The 21446-nt window shown below is 44.9% G+C and overlaps 1 protein-coding gene across 1 annotated transcript; it reads left to right on the plus strand.

Annotated features, from left to right (window-relative positions):
* The first annotated feature begins 11852 nt into the window (after nucleotides 1-11852).
* atp1b1b (ATPase Na+/K+ transporting subunit beta 1b) lies at nucleotides 11853-19430 on the plus strand. Its single transcript, XM_035629906.2, has 6 exons — nucleotides 11853-12111; nucleotides 15215-15343; nucleotides 16996-17151; nucleotides 17293-17477; nucleotides 17738-17821; nucleotides 17911-19430. Exons 1-6 carry the CDS (start codon nucleotides 12021-12023, stop codon nucleotides 18169-18171), a joined length of 906 nt encoding a protein of 301 aa, XP_035485799.2. The 5' UTR covers nucleotides 11853-12020; the 3' UTR covers nucleotides 18172-19430.
* Nucleotides 19431-21446: the final 2016 nt, after the last annotated feature.

Here is a 21446-nt window from a genome sequence, read left to right on the forward strand (position 1 = left end):
GGTAAAGTAGTTTCTAACAAGTTCTTGCCCAGACGGTTGCATACAAAATAAAAGTAGCATAATCAAATTTAAGAGGAACAATCCATGGATTCAGAAAGCACCTTTTGCACACTTTGTGTTGTCGATTTAACAGTAAATTGATGAGACAGCCATTTTGTAATTAGTTCTGACTCATGTCCCCATGAAGTCAGACAGGCCCAGTGTGACAGAAATGTTCTCAGCTTGTTGTAAACTCTTGAACTCCTCCTCCACTGAAACATGGGATTTGGCCATTTGCTAATTCTGTTGGATGTTCTTCAAAAATCTCTTGAAGAGGGAAACTTTGTCTGTTCAAAGATAAAAATCTGAGTTTAAGGTGTGCAACACAACTATCCTGTCATCACCAGACAAATTGACATTTGCAAATGGCTGCAGTTCATTATAGATTGTCAGGGAATGTTATCAATGATCTACATTAACCAATCAGAGCAATGAAATGTGTGAAACGGCGCATGTTCCTTTGATACTGCTTCAGTTTTGGAAGACAGGGCGGGTCCAAATTACGACTCTCAATCTGATCCGTCTCTCATAAATTGCCCAACTCCATGAAAATGAAATAGTATATCATTGGATTGCTCCTTTCAACTGCACATGCCTCACTAAAACAACCACACACGCGGCCTTTTTTCACCAGGGGACAGGTAAAGGACGGGTCGGAGGCGGATTGTGCTCGTCTGAAAACAGACTTTGTTGACACTGTGTGCAGCCGACTGATGATCTGTGACAGGGAGGTTTTTTGTCGTCACAATAGAAGTCAATGACGTCCACTTTGCTGAGGAAGCAGAATTATCACTGTTGGATTTCTTAAAATTAAATTTGACTGAAAAGCTGTCAGACAGACACCGATGGCGGCTCTGGTTGTGTTGCCTTGTGATGAGAACATCGCAGCTTGTTTTTCCTTGCAGAGAAACGGCAGTGAGTACGAGGGTTTTATGTAAATGAGCAGTGGAGGGCTGTGAGTGACTGAGCTCTCTGATTTACAGTATAAAATTGCCTTGTGCGCCAGAGACGGTTAATGGTTGAGTGTGTTTTATGGCTGCAGGTCAGTGCAGTCTGCGACAGGGTGTGCTGGGTTACTCTCACCTTGTGCTTGAAGGACATCATGGCTTCTGGTCGACTCTCAGAGCTGCTGTGGTCCCTCGTGTGCTGCCTTTCAGCGGGTGTTAATATGAGGCCACTCTGCTCCTGCACGGGACAGGAGTTCTGCTCCAGACACACTGGAGGACTGGGATCAGTCCGCGTTACCTGTCTGAGACCGAGAGGACACCTTCATTACAATGTCATCAAGACAAGGTTGGAACTCCATAACCCACCCCTGCTCCAACCAGCTAAAAGACCAATGGCGGCATTCTATTATCCCCTTTAGACAGTAAGAACAGAAAATACACCATAAAACTCGAAACATTTTCTTCATGAAAACAAATAAAACCAGATTTGAAGCTGTTGGAGAAGTTCGTTAAAGTATGATGTCTAAAATCAAAATGGCCGACTTCCTGTTGGTCGGAGGTAATGGCGGCCGTTCCTCAAATATACATTTTCCAGCAGTCCTGACGCGTGTGCAATAACAATTTTTCGAGCATGTTTACGCTCAAAAAGCTGATTCACTTTTCATAAGAAAAATTCCTACGATTACAGTTGGGCCTCAGGCGCTTGTTGGCGCCTAGGGCCCAAATAAAAAGCATCAGATGGGGCAATGCATACCCTTACACGCCCCAATCAGGCAACTCATTGTAATAATGTCATTTCATAACGATGTCATGGTGTCATGATAGTAGTCATTATTCTACCATATAGATTTTTTGGGATCTATATGACTTTTAGGTTGTGACTATATTCCTATAGGATGCAGAGATACCTGGGGGAAAAAATCACAACGCCTGATGTAATTATGTTTTTTCCTTTGTGACTTCTTCATGCCGTCACTTATCATATGATGGAGGAGGATTTTCTGATCAATGCAAATGTTTAGATTGTCGTTCTATCATTTGCAGAGTCAACTTTGTTGACCTCAACCTTGGCCTTTGACCTCTCACTTCTAAATGTTAATTATCTGGAGATACTCTCACCAAGTTTGGTGAGAATCCACCTACACACACACACACACACACACACACACACCTACACACACACACACACACACACACACACAAAACACAGGGGTGAAAACAAAACCCTGCTTCCGTGGATAGGTCGGGAGCAACTGGATATTTTTTTTCCTGCAAACCATCTGATTCATTTTCAGTCCCTGAGTCTTTCCTTTGCCCTTCGGTCAACACACACCCTTTGTCCAGAAGTGTCAACGCTCCCACAGCAAAGTGGTCAATGTCCACAGTTAGTGTTTTATCATTTTATCAATAAGCAGTATCACCAAGTTTTGTCAATAATACAATAGAATGACATTAGATTTACCTTACTGATAGTTAGTGTTCTATGGCAGTCTAAAAAAAATGATGTTAGTCATACTACCTTTACCATAAAAGAAAAAATATATTGACTGGTTAATGAAATAAAAATTTAAAAAAACATCACCATACTTTTTTGGTTCAGTAATCTCTCTTAAACAAAAAAAATACATAAACTTTGGGAGCAAAACATCTGAAAAGGGCTGGATTTTTACATGTGCAAAGTTCCCATGAGAATTTATGCCTGATGAAATTCCAACTGGGACCATACTGTACATATTCTTTTGTAAAAAAAACCCAACAACATCCATCTCCATCTGTGCTCTGAGAGGAAAGCGTTGAAAGCATCAGGTACAGGCGGAGGCTCAGACCTGACAGACGACACCGAGGACACGAGTCTCCAGATGCCGCAGTCACACTGCAAACAGGAAGATTGTGCCTAAGACTTTCCTGTTTGGAACAACACTAGACAGAGATCAAGCACTGGGCCTTTATCCGGAAAATACCAGTTTCATAATCACTAACGTAACGGGTGACCGCGCAGTGCTAAATTGCTCCTGGTTCAAAGAGCCGGAGTCTAATTCTGTGGCTCAGGTTATCTAGCTGGCTCAAATATTAACCATCACATGAATTATTGGACGGAACGGGTGGTAAACTTTGTACTGCGCAAAGCGGCAGCTAAATATGAGTGAGATGGGGATTAATTTGTAACCAGGTTTCACAACAGCGTACGCTTCACCGTATCGCGGTGGCCACTCAGCACGTGCGATGTGCTGAACAGGTTTGGAGCGCGGAGAGCAGCTCAGACAATGAAAGTTTAATAGGGGAGGTGTTGTTACACAGTGGAGACCAGCAGCTGCTCTGCACCGTGCTGACTGACTGCTGGTGGTGACACATGACCACGACCTGAACGTGCTTATAAGACACTACAACTGCATGAGACAAAAAAAGACAAGACACTTTTTCTCATGTTGTCAGACTCACTTGTACTGTCTAATTCGCGCGCACACTTCACTTCCCACTTCACATTTCCACTATGTCCAATTTGTTTGCATGATATGCGTGTGGAAGACAGCGTAGCAATTCATGAAATGTAGGCAGCCCTATCTAGTTCCCACCTTCGATGTGACGTGACATCGTGCCCCTGCAGTCGGGGGATTGGGTGACAGGGTCATGCTTGGAAAACCGACTCTGTGTATCGGAAACAGGGCCACACAGATGCAGGCGTATCAGTGATGCAGCGTGTTTTTTCTTTTCAGTTGAAACAATCCCCCAAAACCGTAGTTCACGTGAGCTTCCTGCCATCTATTTAGTACAGTCATACTTCATACATGTGGACAATGCTGTCATTTCACTGAATAGTAAAAAACAGTATGTCACTCAGAACTGTTTCATAAGAGGAGAGAGAAAAACATTGATATTTGCTCTGGTGTTTATCTATTTTCTTAAATCCCATTTTAAAAAAGGAACCCAACCCAACAATGTGTAGGCATTTATCTCAATTCTTCCTGGCTTCTCTTCCCCGTCTGTGGCTCTCTGCTCCAAATGCGCTGATTCCTGCTGAAGATGCAAATCTTTAAAAAGAACTCATAACTCACACTTGAATCCACGTTTGGTGCTCCGGTGACTTTTGCGGGGCAGCAGGAAGCATGACGTGGGGATCATTGAAAAAGTACATTAAACAGTGCGGCTCTTTGGCGTGTTTTCAGGTTGGGGACGACAACGGGTACAATGGCGCTCTGGGGCTCGGGCGGGTGACACCTATAATACTTTTTGCACATTGTGCCAAATTTGCACTTTGCTGAAAGCAAACTGCCACTTCCTGTGTCAATTTTCGAGTTGATTTCTTTGAGACACATGACTTTTCTTGCGGCACTGCCGTCAAGTCAGATGTTCACCTTGACACACACAAACTGCCAGTTTCAACAGGTCACCCATTTGGTCGATCAGGCCACTGATACCCGACTTCATTGCCTGTGTTGGTGTTCAGTTAGTCGTCAGGAAAAGGCCTTTTCTTCTGCAATACAGCGACAACAAGATGAGCCTCTATATCATGCATTTCGTCTTTGCTACAGATTTGAATTAAAGAATCTCGATCATCATCCCTTCATTAGTTATACCGGTGTGTTCAATTCGCTTAGGAATTGCGAAGTTCCAGTCTGGTTGAACGAGTTTACCACAGATTCCTTTCACAGCTCTACACATTAACCAGTGCCTCTGACAGACTTCCCATAATGATCCTCTGTCAATCATTGACCCTCTGGGGCATTATGGTGTGTGCTTGGTTTGTGAGAGGCTAAAGGGCTTCAAGCGTTCTATCCAGCGAAGTTAAAGGGAAGCACAGTGTGGCTTCAGCATTAACATGTTCCTGTGTTTTTGTTAAAGAGGGGAAGCAGGAATAAAACCTTACCCCCTTGTTGTCACCCAAACTGGCCTTTTCGGCCTTTTCACAATCACAGCCTCGTCATACATTCCAAACAGTTGTTCACATTTAAGACCCAATATGCCAAGTTTGAAACAATGTAGTGGCTCACAGAAATTATTAGAACCCTGATTTAAAAGAGGTGAGGTGTGGCAGACCTCAGGTTTTCTTTGCACGACGTATGTGAACGCTGCCTCTCCAGTTTTGAGCTTTTGAGTAGTTTTGAGTTAGATTCCTTCAATGTACCTGCTCAGGGTCCATAATCCTTACATAAATCCATCTGTTTTGTTGTGGTAAGAGAGTGTGCTGTTTTACACAATCCGACCTAGTGGAACCTTGATGACCAGAAGAGGCTCGAGAATGGAGCTTTGGGGGACGCCACAGATATGCTCACATAGTTTATTTACAATTCAACACAAAGAACTCCCTGTCCTTAAAAATAGGATTCAAATTAGTTTAGCTCTGGGCCAGAAATACTGCCAAGTAGTTTGTTTTGGTTGACTGAATCTTTTCCACTATTTATGATCAAGTGGATGATCAAGTGGATGCCCGGTTCAACCAGGGCCTTTCTGTGTGGAGTTTGCATGTTCTCCCCCTGTATGCGTGGGTGTATGCGTGGGTTCTCTCCGGGTTCTCCGGCTTCCTCCCACAGTCCAAACACATGCAGAATGGGGTTAGGTTCATTGGAGACTCTAAATTGACCGTAGGTGTGAATGTGAGAGTGAATGGTTGTCCGTCTCTGTATGTGGCCCTGCGATAGGCTGGCGACCTGTCCAGGGTGAACCCCGCCTCTCGCCCAATGTCAGCTGGGATTGGCTCCAGCCAGCAAGATGTAGCATATCAAAGCAGAGAGTGGGGGTGTTTTAAATGTTGCACGATTGTCTCGAATTGTACTGCCAGGAATTTCTAACAGAAAGGAGCATTGTAATGTTCAACATGAGGTTAAAAGTGAAGAAGGGCACCTGTTCTGCTCTTTCTTCAGTTTCTATTGGCTGCAAACAACCCATTGCCTCCAGTTCCATTGCTTAACTCTTCACCCGCCAATGCGGCAATATCCTGCAAAGCGTACAATGGCATTCCACTCAGTGTTTCACCTGTAAACAGCTGCACAGTGCAGTCTGCTATCGGAGTGCACACCATTGTCAAGGTCAGGAGCCTTCCCTCTGTGGGGGCAGATATAGGCGGAAATGACTGTCTGAAAGCCTGAAATATGATCCTGCAGTATTCTGTCTATATTTGAAACTATATCTTCCTCCTGCTGTGTTTTGTAAGTACAACTAGGAATAGAAACTGGTGAGATGAAACAAGAATTAGTTACAGAGACTGAGAGTTTTCCAAATGCAACTACAGTAGCTCTGGGCCTCAGAAAAATTTGCATGAAAACGTACAGTAGCTCTACACAACCGGCGGACAAGCAATTCACCCTGCGGCGACACTTCGAAAATAGCCCAAATTCCATGGGGAAAAATTTTGACCCGGCAACCCCGTCACCATGATGTTGAAAACTCTCCAGGGAAAAGAGTCTCTAATTGCAGTCAAACTTTACTTCAATTGAACAGATGGAAATAGTTGCGCACGCTTTGTCCCTCCTTCCTTTTCGAGTCAATGAAATATTGGAATATAATGAAATCAATCTTTAAATACTCAGAGTTGTTAGAGGATTAGTTGAACATTTTGGAGTTTGGATGACTGTCAATCTCAAGTCTGTGCACTGAGCACAGTGCTGATGTCAGGATGTGGCCTAGTTTAGCATCAGGACGTCCTAAATCACATCTTATATATCTTGGTGGTTACATCTGTATGCAAACAGAAAAGTAAAAACAAAAAGCCTTTTAGGTTTCAGGGGGAGTTATCAGCTAGAACAATTTCTTGACTAACAAGAAACAAACTGTCCAGTATTTACAGTACGTGTATGTGAGGCGCCTCCGGCTACAGGGTTTAGATTTGTGTCTCTTTACAAGCATGACTGTAAAATAAATTGAATACACTCCAGAATGGACGGTGGAAGGCTTTTGTGTTTCTCAGTCGTAATTCCAACCGGAATGATTACACTGATGTGTCAGAAACCGGCAGGCTGCTTATGGTAAGAGACACGAGGTTGATACCAGTATTCTCATTTCACTGCAAAGAGGAAGGAGCGCAAGTATATTTCCCGAAATGTTAATCTCCTCTTTTAATAATAAAATAAACTCACAATATGATGCAAACAAGCACTTTTTTAATATAAAAGTAAGGTAGAGTAATCCAAGCATACCTACACCGTTCATACCACGGCTGCATGAGTGACGTGTCGCGCAAGTGACCGTAATAAGGGTCAACTCTAAAGCAGAATGTTATAATCCACAGCGCTATTTTAATTAATCTGTAATTAACCTCTTTAACCCTGAACAGACTCAGTAGTGAGTGAAGTGGACACATTTCTGTTACAGTGGCAACGTCTTCAACATGCTTGGTAAAGATTTAGGGAACAAATGCACAAGATAATGCACATCATATGTGGAGTATTTTATATTGAATGTAACTGACAAAACTGTAAAACTGTAAAAACAATCCATTTTGTTGTGTCAGGGGTTCGAATATCCAGCGAGCAATAGAATGTATGTAGGGATGAACTCATTCCTTTCAAGCATGTGCCCTAAACCATCATAATTACAATGGCATAAACGTGAATGTAGGAATCAGACTATACCAATAATGCAAGCGATGTATCATTTGTAATGATTTTACATACATATGGTGCAGGCTCGACCCAAATGGGTTTGATTATATATTTGGGGTTAGTTGTCAGTTGTCAGTCTGATTTTAATAGTGTTAATAACAAAGTAAAGAAACAACCCATTGATTTATATTTAGATTCACTGTGGGACATTTAAAATTGCTTTTGGGTTTCCAGGACGGTAGTGAAAAGAGTTAGCCTGGAGCCCTGCATGTTGACATCTCCTATTAGCAGTGACTCAACTGAAACCTGTTATTTATCACGATCCATCACCTGGGGAACATGCCTGTTCGTACAAATTTTCATAGTAATTCCTCCAAAATTCTTTAGGAGGTTTCTTCAACAAAGTGATGGCCAGACTATGGGATGATCTCAGTATGGTCAATTCGATTCTCGTAAAAAGTTCACATTTAACTCCAAAGTCTTTATTTAAATCAGCATTTGTGAACCTGCAAAATTATTCTGGATGAGGGATTCAAATGAGTGCATATTTACACTTTTTCTTTTCCTAAAAAAGAGGGATTAATACAATCTATGAACAAGTGAGGTGAAGTTAAACAAAGACCGTGTGAAAAAAGTGCTCTCGTGGACATCTGTGGCCTTCTTCCTTCGTTCTAATAACGGCTGCTCTGTCGCTATTTACAGCCACAGAAAACTAAATTGAGAGTTAGACAGCAAACATTAACATTTCCCAGATTGTCTTTTGGTTGTTACCAGACAAATTGTAGCAAATAGGATAAAACAATAGCAAAAGCAGTGGAATGCTCCTTTAAAGTCACCTCTGCTAAGTGGCTTCCAGTCGGAGGATGCTGCAGAATCATGAATAGTACGGCGTGTCCTCGGGGAGCAGCTACAGCACAGTTTCATCGGTGTGACACGCCCATGCCGATCATGGATACTACTGAATGGGTGAAAATGTTGGAGAGACTTGATCAGATACAGAAACTTGCATTTGTGTAAACAGCAGTCTGCTACTTGTGCAGGCCTCAAACGGGAAGACCCGCTTTCACCTTGAGTCTACCCTCCCCCCACTGGAACTCACACCATACACATGTTTACCATGTACACACTGACAAGAGTCATCAGTTGTCTGGGTGTGGCCGCTGTCAGACTCCAGGCCGTATCATTAGAAAAAATGGCAGGCTTAATATCGGCTGGCTGCTGCACATAACCGTGCCTCTGTGATTCCAGACCGATGGTGACCTTCATCGTACAAACCCAGGAAATGAGCATTGTAGTCGTGCAAATTATGACAAATACAAGGTAGCAACATGGTTGTCAGCGATGAGAAGAGTTTGTGTCATCGTGGTTGGAGCAGCGGAGAGTCGGGAGTGCCCACTGTGGCTACGACAGATTGAAACAGAAAATACATTAAAATAAGTGTAAATAAGCTCTAAATAAAATACTTTAAAAAATATGTATATCGCAAACAACATTTTCATTTTTTTGTTTTTCCACGTCCTTCAATATCCGCTCATAGCCACAAAACTATGATTAGCAGTTAAGCCTCGAAGATATTCAAGGTTATAATTTTCTTATGGACAATAAATCCCAAGAAAAGACCAAAACCAACATGCTCGTCCAAGTCTCAATATTTAATCTGTGGGTCTTTTCTTTTTCTTTTCTTTTTTTTACAGTTCTCCCTACTGAGTTTACTTTTTTTAAACTCTTCAGGCTGGATAACTTTTCATGGCTCAAAATGCATCCAATGACCTCCAAAACTTTAGATTTACACTCCATTTAACATATGCTGCTGTAAAAAGAAACACCCTAAACATAACTGTTACAGAATTACATCTCAGAAGAAGGCAGTGACATGACCTCTATGACAGACTCGCTGACAGGCGAGGTGGAATCCAGGACATTTTGTATTTGTTTGCTCTAATGTGGTCTTTTGCATTTGCATTCATTCACAGCTTGGTTTTTAGTCTCTCCTGGACTCACGGAGTGCCTGAACATATCTGCAGAAGATTGGCTGGGATGGATAAGGCTGCAGAGGTGTATTTAAGAGAGGACTGTAAGGGGTGATTTGAGAACTTGAGGCAAAATGCCTGCTGAGGTAGAGATGGGCAGGATCCCTTTGGGCTCATGGATAGTTTTGCTTTACTTCCTTTATAATAGTAGGTTTATAGGGTGACATATGGAAAGATGGGACTTGAATGTTCGCAGCAGATCAGGCTTTCCTGCAGGACGGAGTTACACAATAGTGCCGGACAACGTCAGTGATTTGACTTGTCTTGTCCTTGGCGTGACATACAAAGGTCAAAACCCCCATGAGCGCAATCCCGACCGATTCCCACCCACTACACACGCGTGTTTACATTCAAACAAACGTACGCAGCTCGAGAAAACTCAGATGGAGGCACATTGCTGGGCAATTTCACACATGCATGCATAAACACACACAGTTCACTAGCTCGCACAGCCGGACAATAATGTGAAGGATATGCACGCATCTGTGTAGTCAGCATGTGTTGTAGTTGTGCGTGTGTGTGTGTGTGTGTGTGTGTGTGTGTGTGTCTGCGTGGTGCGTGTTCACATGTGAGCGTGCACTTTGTGGTTGAGGCGCAGGTCGGTTCGAGAAATTTTTCTTGCAAATTAAATTTAAACCTTTTTCAGAATGAATCTCAATGAGTTCTGTGAAGAGAGGCACAGTCAATTAGTTCAGCGTCATTTCTTTCGAGCTAAGATAGAAATTTGGGTCATCGTGCGGCCCAATGGCTCCGGCAGCAGAAGTGCCCTTGGAGCTGGCTTCAGAGAGAGGTTATACGCTGTAGATTGCAGGATAAATATACAGGTTTCAACTATTTATATACTTAGCAATGCAGTGTAACTAGAGCTTATTATCCCTGTGTTGTGGGTGGGGGGGGGGCTGCACACAACAACACAGAACACCCACCAAGTGAAGCTGGGAACAGATATGCATGCATGAGCCACACAGGCTTCAGCTAAAGCCACTCAATTGTGTTAGTGGATGGGGATGAAAACGGTTGCCATAATGACTGTTTTAGAGGAGCCCGTCTTTATTCACAATTGTAGGTTGGTGCACTGTAATCTGGTAATTCGGCATGTGACTTGTTGTAATTGTCAGCACGCAGTGACTCGACCCGATCGGTCATGCTGAATGACGAGCCTCTGGCCCCTGCTCCTTTCAAATCGAAGCGGAAAGAGGGCCCCTTGACCGGAACGTGTCTTCAAATCATCCGTCACACTAACTAGTGGATATCTCCACTAGTTGGGGTGCTGATGGGGGTAGAGTAAGAGGGGTGGGGTGTGGTGGCTTAGTGGGGGAGTGAAGGATTCCAAGGGCCCAGATCTTTATCAGTGGTTGTGTGCGAGAGCTGCAGAGAACTTTTTTGCAAAGGACCCAAAATCTGCAGCAGGACGGTCAACGAAATAACGGTGCTGCACCAACACACCAGAGTATCAAGTGAGTAGTATAGTAGTAGTATACACATGCGGGTATTTTGAGCAGAGGGAACACACACAGTGCACAACTGGTAAAAGAACGAGAGGGCCCGGACACTTCCTCGACAATAACCTACAACAACCTTGGTGTATTTATAGTGTGTGTGTGTGTGTGTGTGTGTGTGTGTGCGTGCGTGTATACAGCTACACTAAAGGAAACATCTGGTTAAAATGAATGCAGTCTAACAGGACGGCCCTGTGATAAATCCTCCTCCGTGCGGAGATGTGCTGATTCGTCTGTTCTCGCTGCAGCGCCTGGTGCTGCTGTCACTGGATTGTGTTACAGGGGAAGTGTGTGTTTCTGCTATTTTGTCATTCCCCATTCATATCATCTATGGCTCAGTTATGGAGGACACTCTTCTTAGTGTGTGGCGGAACAGCGGCGCACACCACGTCCTCTGAAGGGATCCCACAGTGGAATCAGCAGTTTGCAGTGAAAAACGTTGTAACCTTCATGAAGGAGGATTTATCACATGACTTCATTTCATTTTCTAAATCTCCCCCCCCCAATAAAGTACCATTGGACCAGTTATGTTTAACTTAATACACTGTCAGATGAGTGCGATGGTTTCTTTTTATTGTGACAAAACGGTCGTGTCGTGAAAATGTGGACTATATAACACCTGGGCACAATGACTAACTTTGTGCCCGCGCAGTATCTGCAGAGCTCGGCCGGGATACGTGAACCCGTCCCGCCTCCGGAGGCTGCCTGTCCGTCTTGTGACGTCAGAGTTACGCACGACCCCCGCCCCGCCCCCCCACTAGGTAACTTGTCGTGGAGTTTCGGGCGGAGTCGAGGAGGAAAGCGTTTATATTGAGGAGCCCTCCGACGGACCGAGCTGGGTGCCTCTGCGACGGGCTGGGACTGGGCTGACTGACACACACACGCACACGCGCGCGCGCACACAGGAGGGAGTCCGCCAAAAAAGACCACTTCTTCAGCAGCAGCTTTTCCGCGGGACATAAACCGAACATGCCTTCGAATAAAGACGATGGCGGCTGGAAGAAGTTTGTGTGGGACTCGGAGAAGGGCGAGCTGCTGGGTCGCACCGGCAGCAGTTGGTGTAAGTATGGTGGCTGACTGGGGGGGGAATGGGAAGCGGCGCGCTCGCTGGAGGTTTGCGGGAGCGCGCGCCGGTCGCCTCGTGGTCCCTTCTCGCCACCTGTTTGATTTGACTTTTGCTGCATTCGGGAACAAACCGGCGTCACGCGCGGCGCCCGGTCACTGAAACGAACGCACCCCGGCAGGTCGCACTCGCAGCGCCTCCAGAGCGTCGCCGCTGCGGCGCAGCAGCCGCCGACTGATGGACCCCAGTCGTGTCCAAAGTGGCCAGGGGTGGTGGTTGTTGTTGTTGTTGTTTCTGTTGTTGTTGTTGTTGTTGTTTCTGTTGTTGGGGAAACGTCAAACGCTCTTTAGGGTTTTGGGGGAAGTGGGCGGTCGAAAGGGTTAAAAATGCATCATGGGCCAAGGTGAGCCAAGGTGAGCGGGGCCCCCCGCTCGGAAATGGAGACGGGGACTATCGATCCGTGTCGGATTCCTGTGATCGGATGTCACTGTCTCTCAAGAACAATACCGCTGATTAACTCGTCCGACCTTTCTTCTCCCGTTTCCCGAGCGGCGCCGCTGCGCATGTCCTTGTCCCGCCCCCCAATGTCAAACGGATCCCCAGCGCCGTGGAGACGCTGACACCTGGGCAACGCGTTGTCCCGGTGACGCGATGTCTGCTCCGCTCGGAGCTCGGCTCTGCTCGGAGCTGAGCTGGGGGAGCAGCGAGGCAGCAGTGCAGGAGCTCCAGCTGAGTGAGGCTGATGTTTGCAGTGAGGGGTGAAAACGGGGGGGGGGGGGGTCGACTCATATTTGTCCTTCTGAGGTCATCTGAAAAATGCTGATGCATCCGGGAGGTGTGCCATGCGCAGTGTTGTGTTGAAGGGTCCGATGAGAGCACACGTGAGACCACCTCCACACATTGGTCCGAGCCACAACTTATCACTTTTTTTGTGTGTGTGTGTGTGTGTGTGTGTGTGCGGCTCATCTGCAGCATGGATGTCCGGTGTACTGCATCCAGAGGACACCAGCTCATGACTGTATGTCCTTGCATCTAACTTGCTACATGATTCAGGCCCCCCCCCCCCCCCCTGTGACCTTTTGACATTGCCTCATGCAGCACCGGCCACCGTCCGGGTGAATGTATAGCTCGTCGGCTGCGGATTGGGGGGTTGAATATTTATCCTCATGTGTCGCTCTGCAGTGCAGATAATAGATTTATAACAGATGATAGATTTACAGTGCTCCGTCGCAGCGTCTTTGTGATAAAAAAAATTGATTTAGAATGAAGAGACAAGGGAGCCTTTTGGTAGTGACTGTGGAGCACGCACAAGCTTTACAGCTGAATTCCTGAGTCTGTAAAGACAATGGCTTCCACTGTTTTACGATGAATGCTGCCTTTGTACTTCCTTACATTGATGATTCGCTGGTTTGTGTCCGACAGACATCCTTCGAGGCTGCAGCAGCTTAATTCTTTTTTCAAATATGTGAAAAGTTAAGGTCAGGATAATTATATGCAAAATTATTGATCTGCTGAAAATGGAATAATACATTTATGCCCCCAATGGCAGCATTTATCATCCGCACTGTGCAGTGTTTACTCCTGTATTTGCCTGCATAACTATTCAAGACTGATTCAGACTGTCTGTGAGTCAGGTTCGGGTCCCACCTCTTCGTTCCTGTGCAGCTTTGACTTCATGTTTAGCAGCCACATGTTTCTGCCACCAGCACACCTCATGCTGGGGATTTCTGTCCTTCCTGGTTAGTAGTATAAACCAATCACAGCTCTGGTTCAGTGGCCAAGAAGATCATTCCGAATTACTCGTGGTCTTTAAAGGTCTTATGAGACTCTGTCCTCCTTTTCAAAAGTCACTGTGGCATACAACTGTGACGGTGAAGCACATGGAACCGTAACTGTACGCTGGAGCTGCCCCCAAGTTGAAGATTCAAATCATCGGTTGGATCCCTCTGTGGACTGATGCTTCAAGTTGATTATTCTTTGTTTATTTGTCAGTGCGGTGTACCTGGGACAAATTGGTCCTCAGCAGTGACAGCGCAGAGTGAAGGTTCCTGGTTTCCCAGATAAAATAATTCCACTTAATCATCCCGTCCGCTTTGGGAAGTCACCTGCGACGGGGTCAGGCAGCTGCAGACCTGAGTGAGACAGATGCAGCTGGGAGATAACGTTCTCTTCTGCCCTTTGTTTAGAAGTGGCGACTGCACTGCTCACGGCAACGTACTGTTGTCGTACACGGAGGTCATCTTACATCCATTTTCATCTACACATGTATGGTACAGACCAGAGAGTGTTCATGAAAACGGAAGACGGCTCCAAATAGTGGAGTCAAATCATCTTGCTCGCACCCTGGTGGCTGGCTCCTTGTTAGTGGATGGGACACGGACCAAACTAAAAAGTGAAAGTCAGAATACACGTTAACTAGATTTTTTTCCCAAAGGCACCACCACTGCTGCACAGACTCTGGCCCCAAATGAGTTCAAAAGCGCAAGATGGAAGCTCCTGAATCTGGGATATGTTTGAGTTACGTAGTTGTACAACGGGAGAAAGTGGAGACGCGTCGTCCATCTTTATGTTTATCTATGGTAAAGTACACAGAGCTCGAGCAGAGGGAGGTAGTTGTTGTATGGCATCGTCGCACCACACAGTCTTAATTTGTCCTGTCACAGTTTCATATTGAACCAGTTTTCCTTTTTCTCATAATAACATCAAACATCTCCAGGGTTTTCCGCCGCTGCTTAATTGTGGAGCTGGTCAGGCGTGTCAGTTTGCTCAGCCGATCCTTGTCCCAATATGTGTGTCTCTGTCTCTCTCTCGCTTTCTCGCTGTCTCTTTAGTGGAATGGTAACAGTATGATATGATCATACTGTCTTTTATAAGTTGGTGATACCCAGACCAAAGTTGAAACCAATGTGAAAGCTTTACTATTAATGAACATCCAGTGTGAAAAGTTTTATGTCAACACAGTGGAACCAGTAGATTGCTTTGAACATCAAACTGATTCATTTCTATAATTTACATAATGCATGATGTTGAAGTCTTTCCCCCCCCTAACAGCAGAAATGTACTGACGTGCCGATTCTTGTTTTTTTGTTTTTCTCCGCAGTCAAAATCTTAATCTTCTACCTCGTCTTCTACGGCTGCCTGGCTGGCATCTTCATCGGCACCATCCAGGCCCTGCTGCTCACCCTGAGCAACTACAAGCCCACCTGGCAGGACCGCGTCGCACCCCCTGGTAAGAGGTGACGCCCACTTCCCTGTTGTCAGGAGAGGAGGACAGATTTTCACATCTGCCGTGTCCAAGGTCAAGAATGATCTCTGAACCTCAGGGCATGATGCACAATTAATTTTATTCAGGTAGATTAAAGGTGTAAAATTAGATGCTAGAAATCAAAGTAATTCATGATCACGTTGTTTATCATACTTTTAACCGACGAACCAAGAGATGATCTGAACTGTAATCATAAACCTAGACATGGTGTTTACTGTCGTTGGTTCTTCAATGTTTCTGAAACGCACATAACCAGGGTTCTTCAAATGTTATTAATAAAGAGATATCCTAAAGAAAAGGGACTCGTACGTGTGCTGGGCCTTGGGTAATATGGCTGTATGTTGTTTTGGAACATTGCGCATCACAGTCCCTGTGCAGGGCAGGGGAAAACAGCGGGAGCCCCATCCCCGTCAAAGAGGGACCCGCACGCGACCCGCCCCAGACATGAGAGAAAAGCCCGAGGCCCCAGACCCCCGGGTCCAGAGCGCATCCCCCCACCAGAGGAGCCACGCCCCCCCCCCCCCCTGACCCACCCCAGGGCAGGCAAGGTGGCCACCAACCCCACGGCGCCCCCTTAAATTCTTTTTTGCCTTCCAGTTCATGAGGATAGTTTTCTTGGCGATGCATATGGCAGCGAGAAGCATGTATGATGTGTCAGCCTCTATATTAATGTTACTTAAGTCCCCCAGCACGCAGAGTGATGGGGTAACTCGGACGTGGTATTTTAGCCAAGTCGATAGGTCTTCACATATCCCCTGCCAGAACTTCCGGACAGGCGCACATTGCCACATAGCATGTATATAAGTATCCGATATGTTACCTAAGCAGTCAACACAGATGTTTGATTGCCTAAGACCCATTCTGAACATCCTTTGTCCTGTATAGTTTGTTCTATGGAGAATTTTATACTGTATAAGTTGTAAATTGGGATTTTTAGTCATTCTAAAGGTATTTAAACATATTTGCGTCCAGAAGTTTAGGTTTGGACTAATAGATAGATCTGTCTCCCGCTTTAAGAGGGGGAGAGAAACTGAACCATCTGTTTTCAACAGTGACATGTTTATCTTTGATAGTAGTTTTGGGGGCGAGAGTTTAAGAAAGTTTGTTATCATTGGAGGTAGATCTAAGTCCATTTTGTTATCCTTAAATCGCGCCCGAATTATGGATTCAAACTGTTGATATTCAAGAAATCTATTGTTGCTAATTCCATATTGTGCCACTAAGTCCTGGAATGGAATAAAGTTACTGCGCCAGTTTCTAAACCCAGAGTCACACGAGCTCTCTCAGTTCCATCGGTCTGGACCGTTTCACCCTGTTCCACCTGTCTTACACACACATGACACATGATATTAATCATATCATTTGCAAAAATGTGCATTTCCTAAATAGTTTGTGTTCCTGATTGTGTCACAGTGTCTGACATTTTTCAGGTTTTACATAAACGCCGGCTGTCAGCCAGATGGCGGGATATTAAAACGTTTCCAGCCAACTTCGTTCTTACTGTTTCCAATCACGTCACAAGCACTTTTTATAACCTTTATAACTATAACCTTTAATTAGTCAGTAACCTTTAATTAATATAAAATTGACAAGTTGCAAATTTGCTGTCGCTGCAGGCCTTTCGCACACCCCACGGTCAGAGAAATCTGAAGTGTCCTTCAGCCTCAATGAGATGGAGACCTACCTGCCTTACACCAAAGCCCTTAGGGACTTCCTGGTAAAGTACGAAGATGACAACCAGAGGGACCAGATGAAATACGAGGACTGTGGAGGTAGGTGTTACTCTAAGCTTCTCCTTGATCTCTATAGCCTAAATGTGCATTGTTATATTCTGTGCGCCATCAAGCTTATACTGCCTATAAGTGGCGCTTTCCCAGCCCAAACCCCAGCTAACCCTACCCTCCTGCCTCCAGAGGAGCCCACAGAATACAAGAACCGGGGCGACCTGGAGAGCGACGTGGGCGTCAGGAAGGCCTGTCGCTTCTCCAGGAGCCTGCTGGGACCATGCTCCGGCATCGAGGACCGCGAGTTCGGCTTCAAGGAGGGCAAGCCCTGCCTCATCGTGAAGCTCAACAGGATTGTCAACTTCCGTCCCAGGGTAATTCAAAATAAATTATTGTTTCAAATGGAGTTATGGTGAAATTTTGTGATACAGTAATCTCTCTGCACATGTCAGACTGATGATCACAGTGAGCAGACGTTCACTTCCTGTCAGTTAAATAAAGAATCTGCTACTGACAGTCATTGCGTAGCGTCCTGGCAACCACATGTTGGCACCAGGCAGAAACTGTGTGTCTGCATTAATACAGGAAATAGCATTTGTGGATTACTGCTGAGATCATTGACTTCTCTGTTCAGCCTCCCAACTCAAATGAAAGTATCCCTGAAGAGGCTCAACCCAAAGTGCAGCCCAATGTGATCCCCATCTACTGCACCAACAAGGTACGCAGTTACTCTTTATCTTTCCCGTCATTTCCTTTTTTTTGTGTGTGCAAGTTCTTTGAAACATTTGCCTCTCTTCGTGCTTCCAGAGAGAGGAGGACGCTGGGAAAATCGGAGAGATTAAGTACTATGGTATCGGTGGCGGCTTCCCCCTGCAGTACTACCCCTACTACGGCAAGCTGCTGCACCCTCAGTACCTGCAGCCGCTGGTGGCGCTGCAGTTCACCAACCTGACCCTGAACAGTGAAATGCGCATCGAGTGCAAAGTGTACGGAGACAACATTGACTACAGCGTCAAGGACCGCTACCAGGGACGCTTTGACATCAAGATCCAGATCAACAGTTTATGACTGCCATCAGAACCGTAGTACTTTGTCAGACCGCCACCATGCCCCCCTTTATGCTTAGCGAAAAACCAATCTGATGTAGGAGATGATAAGTGAATGGGGGGGAGGGTCTAAGCGGCTATGTCGATCACAACTAGTCTTGAAATTATTAATGAAAGGAAGAAAAAAAAAACTGATAGAGGACAGACGTGTAATCCGCCTGCTTTTCATCACTAGCTTCTCCACTTCTGTCTAGCATTTAGAACGTAATTTAGAGGAAGAGTAGCGATAGGCCTAATAAATAGTATTTATTCTGCTGTAAATGAGACTTTTCCACAAGCCATGGGACATTGTTCATCGATGAGTGTAAAGTGCGTAGTGAGCTGTATCCGTCTGCGTACCGCCGCCCGTAGATGTTTCTGGAGTGTGCAGTCGTCCAACTCCTTCAAACCATCACTCTTCTTCTGTGAGCAAGCTTTAGCAGTTATAGGTGTGTGTGTGTGTGTGCACGCGCACATGTGTGTGTCTGTGTGTGTGTCAGACAAGAACACACACTCCCACTTACTTAATGATTGAAATGGTTTGACATGGTACACTCTTCTGATCTCTTTAAGGAAAACGCTGCACTCCAGGGAATTTCTTTCCTCTTTTTATTTGCTGTACACTTGATCAAGGGAGACTCTTTTTACTTTGCCTTTTTTTCCTCCTCTTTGTTTTGCTTTTTTAAATCACTTAAATGTGTGAAGGGGTTTTACGACTTGGTTTCATGCCTTATTACTTTTGATTTTTGCCTTGAATGTAGACTTGTGTGTCCCGCCTTTAGCCTGCTGTAAGGGCAGTGGTGCTAAAGTTTTTAAGATTATTTTATTTGTTGTTGCTGGATTCATCACAGCATTGTGGTCTACATACCCAAGTGTGGTGGGAGGATTTTATATTTATGCAGTTGTACATTTTGTTTCTTTGCAGAATGCTGTAATGTATAAATGCAATACCAAAGTGACCCGTCGAAGGAAGTCTTCACCAGAAGCAACGCAGTACTTGTCTTTAGGATCTCCTCATGTAAAGTGCTAAAGCCGGCGTCTCGTCTTGCAAACCTCCACACAGCGAATTTGTCTCTCAGCCATCAATATAGTTTTGTGTAGAGAGAGCAGGTGACGGGCAGTTAGATTCCACACTGACCTGATCGTCGTGCATTTTAAAATAAGACAGAGCACACAGCTTTAGAAGACTCTGTTCATCCACCTTGTCATTCAAAGTTAGAAACAAATAAAACCCTAATGGACCTTTCTCGTCTTTTTTGTCTTTTTTTCCACGTTGCGACAAATGAAGTTAAAGTTGTTTTTTTCTCGCTGTCATTTCTCTGACTCTTCATATCTAGCGTCCGTTCAGCTGTCCCTTCATTGCACCAGCACCAGTTTCAGGAGCCTTAGGAGGCCGCACCCCTTTTTCCTCTTGCTGTGCATGTCAATAACTTTTAGTTTGTCTCTCATTTCAAGTCTCTTCTGATGGAACTACAGTCGAGCCCAGCATGCATTGCAGTAAATCCCAGCATGTTTTTTGAGTGCCCTGAATTCTGAGTGTGAATTTTATATTTGTCCCTCGGTTTTACATCTTCCAAACAATTCCACCCTTGTGAAACTGTTCCGTCCCTAAGGAAAGTTACTGAAACAGCTGAGCGTCTGTTCTGATCTCACACAGCCCTCATGTTTCTGACAAACTGACCCCAGAGGAGAGCGACATGAATGGATCAGGGTTTGGAGAGTGTGTGTGTGTCGCTTCCAGCTCTGAACCAGTTGACAAAACACATCGATTTAAACCCAATTAGGTTTAAAGTGCCTCATTCAACCTTTCATCGGCTGATTCACTCTACCAGGCCGTTTAGCATTGATACTGTGTTGTGGCATGTTCAGGCATTTAAAAAGGCCTATTCTGCTCATTTCCATCTCTATATTTTAAGTACAGGGACTCCACTTGCTGAAACCTGAATCTGATCCAAGAATATGAGGGTGGACACAGTACGAACACCAGCAGCAACAAAGGCGACAGCAGCACAACTCTGTTTGGGTAAATATTATACCCATTACCTGCTTATTGTGTCACATTATGCTGGACATTATTATTACATAACATATTTCTGAATATGACACTGTTTTATGAGAATATCTAACCTTTGTTGTGGCCCCGCCTCCAGCTCTGGGAGCACCATCACTCCTCTTGCTCATTTGAATTTGCAGAAAAGGTGCAGCCATAGTTACTATGAAAAGTGTATCATCCTAGATTTGAATATTTCAGTGCTGGAACCAAATGCACCAAATGTGTGTGGACATTGTCATTTAACATGAGAACAACTTCCTGTGACTTTCAAGCCCATTTGAATGAAGTTTAAACTGAGTGACCTGATATAATCTCAACACATATAATCAGATATAGAATAAACCTTTTCCAGGAAACATATTGCCACGAATGAAGTGAGAGATGCTGTGGGCTACAACACGAGCCCTGGTTTTTCTTCCCGTCTTTGAAGATGAAAGTGTGCAGAACTATCTTTTATGAGTTCCTGTTTGCTTTGTACCACTGGGTGTGTTGACAACTATCTCCGGTTTTTTAAAGTTCTGGACTCATGAGGGGCTACAAATATCTAAGATTTATGGTTTCAGGTTTGACTGAATCATGACTCATATCCATATGAATTATGAGCAGCTTTAAGTCACTTTCCTTTTGTCAAGGGGAAAAACACAGACAGGCCCAGGAGGGGGGGAGTCCAGCAGCTGAATGAAGGGGCTGTTGTCGGCTCAGACCGAGGAGCTGAGTGACTGGACGATATCCATTACTGTTCAATCATTCAGCTCTTAGCAGCCCGTGGCTGCCGGATCAGCTGCGGACACACAGCTCTATAATTACAGGAGCTCACGGAGGGATGTTGTTTCAGGCAGCACCAGGAGCCACAGGGGCCAACAGGCCCGGGGCCAACAACCAGCAGGCTCTTCTCTGTTACCCCCTCCCAGGCGGCCTGCATGTTTGTTTCTCTGGAGCTTTCCAATCGCATCTCCTGGTCTTCAACTACAGTTTTTGAATAAATAAGAATTTACTCCCACCCTGAAGTTGTACCTTAAGATATAAGTGATTGGATTCAGGACTCTTTTTTTTTTTTTTTAAAGCAATTGCATGATGGGAAATTTCTGATGAACTTTTACGGACAATAAACCGGAAATGAAAAGAGAAAAGAATGTGAAACTCTTCCTTTTCTTCTTCATCAGTCTCGCCCTTTTTTCGATTGCGACACAAACGCCGATGAGCAG

The sequence above is a fragment of the Scophthalmus maximus genome, chromosome 1 (assembly GCF_022379125.1).
Source record: "Scophthalmus maximus strain ysfricsl-2021 chromosome 1, ASM2237912v1, whole genome shotgun sequence".
Classification (NCBI taxonomy): Eukaryota; Metazoa; Chordata; class Actinopteri; order Pleuronectiformes; family Scophthalmidae; genus Scophthalmus; species Scophthalmus maximus.

What these genes read in the sequence shown, in the direction of transcription:
- atp1b1b (XM_035629906.2), top strand. Translation starts at nt 12,021, where the DNA reads ATGCCTTCGAATAAAGACGATGGCGGCTGGAAGAAGTTTGTGTGGGAC. An exon ending in TCGCACCGGCAGCAGTTGGT is followed by an intron (nt 12,112 to 15,214) that starts GTAAGTATGGTG and finishes TTTTCTCCGCAG; the next exon opens with TCAAAATCTTAATCTTCTAC. An exon ending in TTGTCAACTTCCGTCCCAGG is followed by an intron (nt 17,478 to 17,737) that starts GTAATTCAAAAT and finishes TTCTCTGTTCAG; the next exon opens with CCTCCCAACTCAAATGAAAG.